The sequence below is a fragment of the Tupaia chinensis genome, unplaced genomic scaffold, assembly GCF_000334495.1.
Source record: "Tupaia chinensis unplaced genomic scaffold, TupChi_1.0 Scaffold148234_1, whole genome shotgun sequence".
Classification (NCBI taxonomy): Eukaryota; Metazoa; Chordata; class Mammalia; order Scandentia; family Tupaiidae; genus Tupaia; species Tupaia belangeri.
Window position 1 is genome coordinate 4,538,252 of NW_006208084.1, and position 10,888 is coordinate 4,549,139.

The 10,888-nt window shown below is 42.1% G+C and overlaps 1 protein-coding gene across 2 annotated transcripts in view; it reads left to right on the forward strand.

Moving 5' to 3' along the window:
* Positions 1-6: 6 nt before the first annotated feature.
* The window catches only part of CRY1 (cryptochrome circadian regulator 1), a 77,923-nt gene continuing 67,041 nt past the window's right edge, over positions 7-10,888 (forward strand). For both annotated transcript variants that reach the window (XM_006170353.1, XM_006170352.2), the window contains exon 1: positions 7-410. In XM_006170353.1, the coding sequence (XP_006170415.1) occupies positions 253-410 (158 nt within the window). In that variant the 5' untranslated portion in view covers positions 7-252. The remainder of the gene's footprint in view (positions 411-10,888) is intronic.

Consider the following 10,888-nt stretch of genomic DNA (forward strand, 5'->3'; position numbering starts at 1 on the left):
CGTCCCGACGCTTGCGGCGGGCGCAGACTCCTGAAGGGCGTCACACGCGGACTCCGGCGCCTGGGCAACCTCCATTCATCTTCCCACCGCGTCTCCGGCGCCCTCGCCTTCTCCGGTCCCTTCCTCAGAGTCGGTTTTTCCCGTCTCTCCTCTGCCGCCCTTTCCTCGCGCCTTGGGCGTCGGCCATGAGCTGGAACCCCCTTCGGTGAATCTCCGTGGAGGAAGTCGGCGGCGAGCCGCCGCGCCCCCGGCATGGGGGTGAACGCCGTGCACTGGTTCCGAAAGGGGCTCCGGCTCCACGACAACCCCGCCCTGAAGGAGTGCATTCAGGGCGCCGACACCATCCGCTGCGTCTACATCCTCGACCCCTGGTTCGCCGGCTCCTCCAACGTGGGCATCAACAGGTGGCGGTGAGTCCGAAGCCCGCGGGGAAGTCGGCGTCGGTGTTTAACGAGTCAGGTGTTAATGAGGGTTAAGCGATCCGCCAGCTCGGAGGATTTAGGTCTAGGGTGCCCTGCTTGTATGTCTAAGTCTTGTAGGTGCTTTAAGTAGTACGTGGAATCCACTTAATAGCCCTCTGGCCAGAGAGTACTTGGGATGCCTCGGCCTTCCTCGGAAGTTAACGTGTCCCCTTGCGCGGATGGGACCTCTTCCCCTGCGTTTACGGAGAATTCGTAGTCGTGGAGTTAAAGAAACACCTTCCCAGTCTTCAGTGGCCCGTTGATTGATGATTGATTCCCTTGACCTCCTTCTGGCATTTGAAAGGATCGTGTGTGTCGGGGTAACTCGTAGTATGGAGACAAATCATTCATTCAGTACAGTCGCCTACAAATCCAGATTTCTTCCACCTTGAGGTTAGTGCAGGAAGAGCAAGGGGAAACATCTTTATCTGGTTTCTCTTTGCTCAGCTCTTCTCGCAACTCCTCCTTGTGGTTAACTAGACAAAGCACAGTTTTTCTTTTCAGGCAAAGTACTGTAATCCTTCTAGGGATTAGAGGACTGGAAGAAATCTTAGAGGCCTTTATGATCTTTTCCTGAAATGCCAGCCTACAGGATTGTCAGGCTCCCTGGTGGAAATGAAGGCATTAGTTTAGCAGATTATTGATCACTTAACTGCGGTATATGCCAAGCACTGATTTAAATGTCAATGGAATAGCATTGAACAAAACAAAAAGTCTTTTTCTCTTCAAGCTTATTTCCCAGGAAGTAAAATATATACAATTTTAGGTGGTGATAAGTGCTGTGGAGAAAAATAGGGAGAGAGAAGGGATAAAGACTACAAAAGTAGGGGTGTGGTTACAATTTAAAATGTGATGATCAGGTGGAAAGTCAGAGAAGGTGGCAGTTGAACAGACCTGGAAGAGCCAGTGGGATGCTGATGTCTGGGGGAAGAGTACTTCAGGCAAAAGGGACAGTGTAGGAAAAGGCCTTAAGGTGAAAATGTGTGACCTTTGGAAGGAAGCAGAGGAAGCCACAGTGATTGGGACAGAATATGCAAGAAAGGTTTGACATTCATGCGTAGTGAGGGAAGAGTAGTAGATGATGAGGTCAGAGTTGTCATAGAGCCAGACTGAATAAAGCTTCATAAACAATTACCAAGATTTGGGCTTTTACTTATGGTGGAAATAGTTGTAGGATTATGAGCAGAGAAGTGCCATGATCTGCCTTAAGTTCAAAAGTTTTTCTGCTTGGGACCAGCAGTTAGTGTAATGGCTATGGCGCTGGACTCCCACGTAGTCAACCGTGGTTCACGTCCCGGACCCGGTGGCTTAAAACTCACGCCATGCCTGTGTGCGTGTGTGACCAAGATCCCGAGAGGAGAATGGAGGAGAAGGGATTGTGGCATGGCCATCCCCCCTGGGGGGTGATTTCTCACTTTCTGTCTCTCTGTCTCTCTCTGTCTGGCGAGTGCACGCGCCCTATAGCAAAAACCTCTCCAAAAAAAAAAAGTTTTTCTGCTTGTGGTTCTGAGAAGATGGTGACTTGAGGAGAGGGGCTAGACAAGAAGCATGATCAGTTAGGAGGCTATTGCAGGCTTCCAGGTGAGAAATGATATCAATTTGGACCATAGTAATAATGGTGAAAATGGCGAGTAGTAGAATATTCAGGGTTGGTTGATAAATTGGTGTAGTGTAAGAGTTAAAAAAGGTGTTTAAATGATGACTTAAATTTTTTGGCTTGAGAAATTAGAAGGATGGGGCTGTACTTGCCTAAGAAAATAGAGCCAGCATGTGGCATGGTGGTTAAGCACTGGATTCCACATGGCGGACTCCACAGTTCGAGTGCCAGACATGGCAACTTGAAAGACACACCAAGCATGCTCAAAATCCTGAAGAGAGTAGAGAAGGGGTTGCAGTGTGACCATCCCTCGGGGGGGAAGAGTTTTCACTTCATTCTCTCTCCTCTCTCTCTAGCGAGCATACCTGTCCTATGGCAAGAGTCTAAAAAAAGAAAGAAAAGAAAGTGAACTCAGAGAAGTTGGGAGGGTAATTGGAGTTCTCTTTTGAACTTTAAGTTTTAGATTTTTTAAAAATCTATCAGTGGAGAGAGCAGATAGGCAATTGAATATATCTGGAGTTTAGGACTGAGATCAAGGCAGGAAATACAAATTAGAGACTCAGTGGTTTATAGATAATGTGTAAAGCCATTTATTCATCCATCCATTCATTTATTTAAAAAAAATTGTCAATATTGTCACCCACTATATTCCAGGCACTGTTTTAGATATGAGTGATTCAGCTTAAACAAAATAACCAAAAACCTACCCTGTTGAAGTTACATCCTATTGAAGTGATTAGACTAGAGTGTATGAGAACATTAAGAAAGTAAGTATAGATAGAAAATAGAGGTGGTTAAACGACTGAGCCTTGTTTTTTCTCTCTCTTTTTCTTTTTTCTTTTTTTTTCTTTTTTTTTTTTTTTAGGTTTTTGTCATAGGGTGCATGTGCTTGTCAGAGAAGATCGTAAGAGGGAAAGTAAGAAATCATCCTCCAGGGGTGATGGCCATGCCACAATCTCTTCTAGGATTTTGGGCACTCACGCACATGTGCCCAGCCTGATTTTCAAGCCATCAGGTCTAAAACTGGAACCTCATTTGACCATATGGGAGTCCAGCACCTTAACCACCACGCCACCTGCTGGTGCCTTGGATACTCTATTTTTATTTTTTGAGAGAAATTTTTGCTATAGGGCACATGGTACTCATTAGAGAGACAGAGAGCCAAAAAGCAAGAAATTACACCACAGAGGGTGCAGCCATGCTGCAGTTCCTTCTCCATTCTTTTCTTGGATTTTGGGCATGCATGCACATGTGCCTGGCATGAGTTTCAAGCTGTTGGATCTGGGACTTGCACTATGGTAGACCATGTAGGATTTCAGCACCTTAACCACTAAGACAACTGCTGGCCCTGGGTACTCTTTTTAGATTTTTGCTATAGAGTGCACACTTTAACTAGAGAGACAGAAAGCGAGAAATCACACACACACCTGTCCCCTGGGGGACGGCCACACTGCAGTCCCTTCTCCTCCATTCTCCTCTTGGAGTATACATACTCACATGCTTGACATGTGTTTCTAGCCATCAGGTACAGGACTCAAGCTGTACAGGACTCAGAACTCCCACATGGTCAACAATGTGGGAGTCCAGTGCCTTAACCACTATATCACCTGCTGGCCCTGGCCCCAGGTATTCTTTTTTTTTTTTTTTTGAAGAGGTGTTTGGTATAGAGAGGATTTTGGTATAGGGTGCATGTGTTCACCGGAAAGACAGAGAGAGACAGACAGAAAGCAAGAAATCACCCCCCAGGGAGGATGGCCATACCACAATCCTTTCTCCTCATTCCCCTCTTGGGATCTTGGGCATATACAAACATGCACCTGGCATGAGTTTAAGCCACCGGGTCTGGGACTCGAACTGTGATAGACTACATGGGAGTCCAGTGACATAGCCGTTATGCTAACTGCTGGTCCTGGCCCAAGGTATTCTTAATGCTTAGGTATTGTGGTTCTGTGATGTTCTGGGTGGTGGACTCGAACCGTGGTCGACCACATGGGAGTCCAGCGACATAGCCATTACGCTAACTGCTGGTCCTTTTCTAGAGTGTTTTTAAGTGTCAGTGGCAAAAATCTTTTGCCACTTTTAACCATTCAAGATTCATAGCACCAAATGCAGTGCTTTTCACATATTAGTTGCTCAGTTACTGTTACTAAATCAAGTGGTATTCTGGAGAGAATACTTTTATATTTAAACTTTATTCATTTCCTTATTGGCTGTAAGATAGCATCCAACTTCCTTAGCCTGGCCATTCAAAACTACCCTTTGGCCTATGTATCTCATCTGTTGTTTACAATATATGATCTCAACCTGGGAGGGGGTGGGAAACAACTTAGTCTTTTGTAGATGCTATCTTGTATTTTCTTCCACTGGTGTTGTTAAACTTTTGGAATTAACAGAAAAGCAAGTTAAAATTATTTTATCAGGTAAGTTCATTATCAAAACTACCTTTCAATATTATCATCATTTCATTTAAGAAGGATGTTTTGGGACCAGCAGTTAGTGTAATGGCTATGTCGCTGGATTCACACGTAATCAACCGCAGTTCGCGTCCCGGACCCGGTGGCTTAAAACTCACACCAGGCGCGTGTGCGTGCATGCCCAAGATCCCGAGAGGAGAATGGAGGAGAAGGGATTGTGGTGTGGCCATCCCCCCTGGGGGGTGATTTCTCGCTTTCTGTCTCTCTGTCTGTCTGGCGAGCGCACGCGCCCTATAGCAAAAACTTCTCCAAAGAAAGAAAAAAAAAAAAAACGGATGTTTTAACATTGAAGGACACTGTCTCAGTGTAAAGTACAGTTCTTTGACTTGAAATTTAGCTTTATGAAGATTCATATCTCTTAATAAAATTATACCGCATAAAACCTTACAATGTTTACAGAGCCTTATTAGTAATAATCAAAAGTGGAAACAACTCTGATGCCCATTAACTGATAAACAGATAAACAAAATGTGGTATATCCATATAGTGGAATATTATTTTGCTATGAAAAAGGAATGAAGTACTCATACATGATTTAACACGTACAAATGAACCTTGGGAGACATGCTACATGAAAGAAATCAGTCACAAAGTTCCACGTAGAATTATATGATTATGTTTATAAGAAATGTCCATGGCCAGTCCTATGGACTAGTGATTAAGGGCGTCAGATCCCACAGGGCCAACTGCACATTCATATCCTGTCCCTGGTGGTTGTAAACCACACTGAGCATATGTGCGTGCATGCCCCAAATCTTGGCAGGATGGAGAAATGGAGAAGGGATTACAGTATGACTATACCCCATTGGCGGGGTGGGATGGGGGGGAGGGTGCTTTCTCCCTCTCGCTCATTCTGTCTGTGATAAGTGTGTACCCTTTGGCAATTAAGAAAGAAAGAAAATTAAAATCTGCATAGATTTCAAAACTTTTTGTATCAAACTCATACTTTAATTCCTTTAATTTCCCAGACTTTTTAAGTTTCCTTGTATATCCATCTGCTAGCTTTGAATATCTTTCATTATCTCAAACTCGACTTATTCAAACTAACATGCAACTTCTTCCTTATCTATTGCTCAAAAGCAAGCAAATAAAAAAACTAAACTGACTTGTCTTGTGTTTCCTATCTTCATAAATGACACTACCATTTACTCAGTTGCTCAAAAATTTATAGATTAGGTTGTTAATTGTATTCTCATTTATTCAACAAATATTTTGGTCCTTACTATGTACCAGTCACTGTTAATTTTCTTTGGGTAAAATGATAGTCAAGAGATGTTTTCTCTGCTTTCAGGGAGTTTACAGTACAGATGGGGATTTATTCTAAAATAAAATACTTTTCTCTCCATTGCCACTTGTTTCACCATTCTTTTTCACCTATTTTATCATTCTTTCTGCCTAGATTACTTCAGTCACTTACCAATCATGGTCCTTTTTGCCCTTCTCTAATTCATTCCATACATAGCAACCAGAGTGATCTTTTTTCTTTTTTTTTTGGAGAGATTTTCGCTATAGGGCACGTGCGCTCGCCAGACAGACAGAGAGAGACAGACAGAGACAGAAAGGGTGGGAAACAACTTAGTCTTTTGTAGATGCTATCTTGTATTTTCTTCCACTGGTGTTGTTAAACTTTTGGAATTAACAGAAAAGCAAGTTAAAATTATTTTATCAGGTAAGTTCATTATCAAAACTACCTTTCAATATTATCATCATTTCATTTAAGAAGGATGTTTTGGGACCAGCAGTTAGTGTAATGGCTATGTCGCTGGATTCACACGTAATCAACCGCAGTTCGCGTCCCGGACCCGGTGGCTTAAAACTCACACCAGGCGCGTGTGCGTGCATGCCCAAGATCCCGAGAGGAGAATGGAGGAGAAGGGATTGTGGTGTGGCCATCCCCCCTGGGGGGTGATTTCTCGCTTTCTGTCTCTCTGTCTGTCTGGCGAGCGCACGCGCCCTATAGCAAAAACTTCTCCAAAGAAAGAAAAAAAAAAAAAACGGATGTTTTAACATTGAAGGACACTGTCTCAGTGTAAAGTACAGTTCTTTGACTTGAAATTTAGCTTTATGAAGATTCATATCTCTTAATAAAATTATACCGCATAAAACCTTACAATGTTTACAGAGCCTTATTAGTAATAATCAAAAGTGGAAACAACTCTGATGCCCATTAACTGATAAACAGATAAACAAAATGTGGTATATCCATATAGTGGAATATTATTTTGCTATGAAAAAGGAATGAAGTACTCATACATGATTTAACACGTACAAATGAACCTTGGGAGACATGCTACATGAAAGAAATCAGTCACAAAGTTCCACGTAGAATTATATGATTATGTTTATAAGAAATGTCCATGGCCAGTCCTATGGACTAGTGATTAAGGGCGTCAGATCCCACAGGGCCAACTGCACATTCATATCCTGTCCCTGGTGGTTGTAAACCACACTGAGCATATGTGCGTGCATGCCCCAAATCTTGGCAGGATGGAGAAATGGAGAAGGGATTACAGTATGACTATACCCCATTGGCGGGGTGGGATGGGGGGGAGGGTGCTTTCTCCCTCTCGCTCATTCTGTCTGTGATAAGTGTGTACCCTTTGGCAATTAAGAAAGAAAGAAAATTAAAATCTGCATAGATTTCAAAACTTTTTGTATCAAACTCATACTTTAATTCCTTTAATTTCCCAGACTTTTTAAGTTTCCTTGTATATCCATCTGCTAGCTTTGAATATCTTTCATTATCTCAAACTCGACTTATTCAAACTAACATGCAACTTCTTCCTTATCTATTGCTCAAAAGCAAGCAAATAAAAAAACTAAACTGACTTGTCTTGTGTTTCCTATCTTCATAAATGACACTACCATTTACTCAGTTGCTCAAAAATTTATAGATTAGGTTGTTAATTGTATTCTCATTTATTCAACAAATATTTTGGTCCTTACTATGTACCAGTCACTGTTAATTTTCTTTGGGTAAAATGATAGTCAAGAGATGTTTTCTCTGCTTTCAGGGAGTTTACAGTACAGATGGGGATTTATTCTAAAATAAAATACTTTTCTCTCCATTGCCACTTGTTTCACCATTCTTTTTCACCTATTTTATCATTCTTTCTGCCTAGATTACTTCAGTCACTTACCAATCATGGTCCTTTTTGCCCTTCTCTAATTCATTCCATACATAGCAACCAGAGTGATCTTTTTTCTTTTTTTTTTGGAGAGATTTTCGCTATAGGGCACGTGCGCTCGCCAGACAGACAGAGAGAGACAGACAGAGACAGAAAGCGAGAAATCACCCCCCAGGGGGGTTGGTCACGCCACAATCTCTTCTCCTCCATTCTCCTCTCGGGATCTTGGGCACGCACGCACACGCGCCCGGCGTGAGTTTTAAGCCACTGGGTCCGGGATGTGAACCGCAGTCGACTATGTGGGAGTCCAGCGACATAGCCATTACGCTAACTGCTGGTTCCCAATCTTTTTTTTTTGTTTTAAGTGTTTTGCTATAGGTTGCATTCTCTCACTGGAGAGAAATAGACAGCGAGAAGGAAAGTGAGAAATTACCCCCAAGGGGGGATGGCAATGCCACAATCCCTTCTCCATTCTCTGCATGGAATTCTGAGCACACATGCACACATATCAGGCATGAATTTCAAGCTGCCAAGTCTGGGACTTGAACCACTGTTGGCCGTGTGGGAGTCCAGCACTTTAACCACTATGCCATATACTGGCCCCAGAGTGATCTTAGAAAGTTGTAAATCTGACCACGTTATTTAAGACTTAAAACCCTTTAGTGACATTTCTTTTTTTTTTTTTTTTGGAGAGGTTTTCGCTATAGGGCGCGTGCGCTCGCCAGACAGACAGAGAGAGACATAGAGACAGAAAGCGAGAAATCACCCCCCAGGGGGGATGGTCACGCCGCAATCCCTTCTCCTCCATTCTCCTCTCGGGATCTTGGGCACGCACGCACACGCGCCCGGCGTGAGATTTAAGCCATCGGGTCCGAGACGCGAACCGCGGTCGACTACGTGGGAGTCCAGCGACATAGCCACTACGCTAACTGCTGGTTCCCATTTAGTGACATTTCTTTACTGTGGGCTAAAGTTCAGAAACTATACCAGCAGATGGTGTAATGGCTCAACACTCATGTAGTTGACTGTGGTTTGAATCCTGGCCCCAGCAGCTTAAAACACACCAGGCATATGTGCATGAGTGCCCAAAATCCTAAGAGGAGAATGGAGAAGGGATTGTGGCATGACCATCACCCCCGGGGGGTGATTTCTTGCTTTCTATCTCTCTCTCTCTCTCTCTCTCTCTCTCTCTCTCTCTTTGGCGAGTGCATGCACCCTATAGCAGAAATTTCTCTTACAAAATAAATAAAATGGCTATGTAATTTGGCCCTTCACTTCTTTTTCCTACCTTAGATGATTGTTTCACTGAAACATTTGCACTGAAACTTGAAGTATTAGGTGGACTATAGTAAGCAAAAAATAGATTTCTAAGAAGGAGAAAAGAAAATTCTAGATTGAAGGAATAGCGTAAAGAAAGGCACAGTATACTGGTACTGGTAAGGAGGCTGGTGTAACGGAATCAAATGGCACATGAAAAGCTAGGAGGTGTTCAGTACTCTTTTGGTTGCTGGTTGGTTGTCTGTGTCAAACAGGCTTAAGCAATAAGAGGGTTTATTGGCAGATATAATAGAATAATCCAAGGGAAACTGGCTTCAGACATGTGTTGATTCTAGGGCTCAGAAAATCAAATTTTTCTCTTTGTGTCTCCAAAATTCTCTTACTCTGCCATGGCTTCTCAAACAGGCTGTCCTCTGGTTGTAATATATAGCGATAACAATAGCAGTTATATAGTAAAAAGCACATGCTTCTGCCTGGGAAGTCTCAACAAAAAGTCTGATGGCAATTCAGTGACTGTCGGAATTAATTTCTGAACTAAACATTGTGAGCCTCTGATCACCGTAGCTGGAGTTGTATGCCTCACTGGTAGAATCACCTCGGCTGGAGTAAAGCAGCTGAAGTAGAATGAATAGAGGGTAGGCGGAAACCCTAAAACAACAGATGCCTATTACAGACGAACTCAGATCAGACAGTTCAGAAAAGTTTTGACTCTTGTTAGGGGAAGTATAACTTTGGCAACTGAATGAATGATAGAAGAGAGAGACAAGAATCAGTTTGGAAGCTCTATCAACAGTTTTAGTGAAAGATAATATGGGCTTGTACTAGGAAAAAGGCTATGAGGAAGGAGAAAATTTGAGAAAGATTGTAGAGGTAAAGTGGATAGCCTAGATGACTGTCTGAGAAAAAGCAGTTTTATATATATATAGAGAGAGTAGAATGTAAGATTCACTTGCCTTGTGCCTCCTTAATGATTAGATATCAACCAAGTGAGTTGGAGAACACAGGAATAGACCACATTTGGATGAAGGAAAGAATGAGTTTAGTTTTAGGTCATTTATAAATTTGAGGTACTGCTAAGATAGCAATATCAGTGTGGGAAATTAAGAAAATGGAAGTTCAGGCCTGGGCATTTAAAAGACATTAGACATGTGGTAATGAGAGTAATTCCTGTATAAATAATTGGTGAAGTATAGCTGGATAAGATTAGATAGGCTAGGGCCCAGTCATAACCTTGGTGAATACTGTATTTGATCGAATAGGAATTGGTAAAGGAGACTCAATCAGAAGAGGAGCCAAGATAGTGCTGTACCATGTCTATTGAATGCAGCAAGAATTTTCCGCATTGTGTTAGAGCAGGCAGGTTAGGATGAATTTTGACAATTAAGCAGGAAAAATTATTGAAGAGTTGGAAATGGACAAATAAATTCACCACATATCTGAAATGCTAGACATTATCTGGAGGATTCATCCAGAATTACATGATTCTCATTAAGGATAACCACCTTTGTCTTAGATAGACTAGCTTGTTTTACAACTCTGTAAAAAGGAATAAAATTTCATTGTAAAAAATTAATAGCAGTACAAATGTTTCCTGCCTGTACTAGTACAAATTACTCTTGTTTCTCCCATGCAAATGAATTTTGTAGAGTGGTGAGTATAAATCTCTATAAACTGGATTCTTGTTTGAATCAGTTTACTATCTTAATGGGTCCTTCCTTAATTAATGATTAAAAAAATTTTTGCCATGTATTTGTTTCATATTTATATGAGAATCATGATCTTTACCATTTCGAATTTACATTTTAACTGTTACAGAGGACTTTGGTGAACTTTGAGAGAGTAATGCAGTTGTGAGGATAGAAAACAGGTTGTATAGGGTGTTACTAGAAGTGTTTGTGACAGGTGACTGAGGGGCTTAGGAGAAATGATTAGAGATTGGAATGTAGGGAA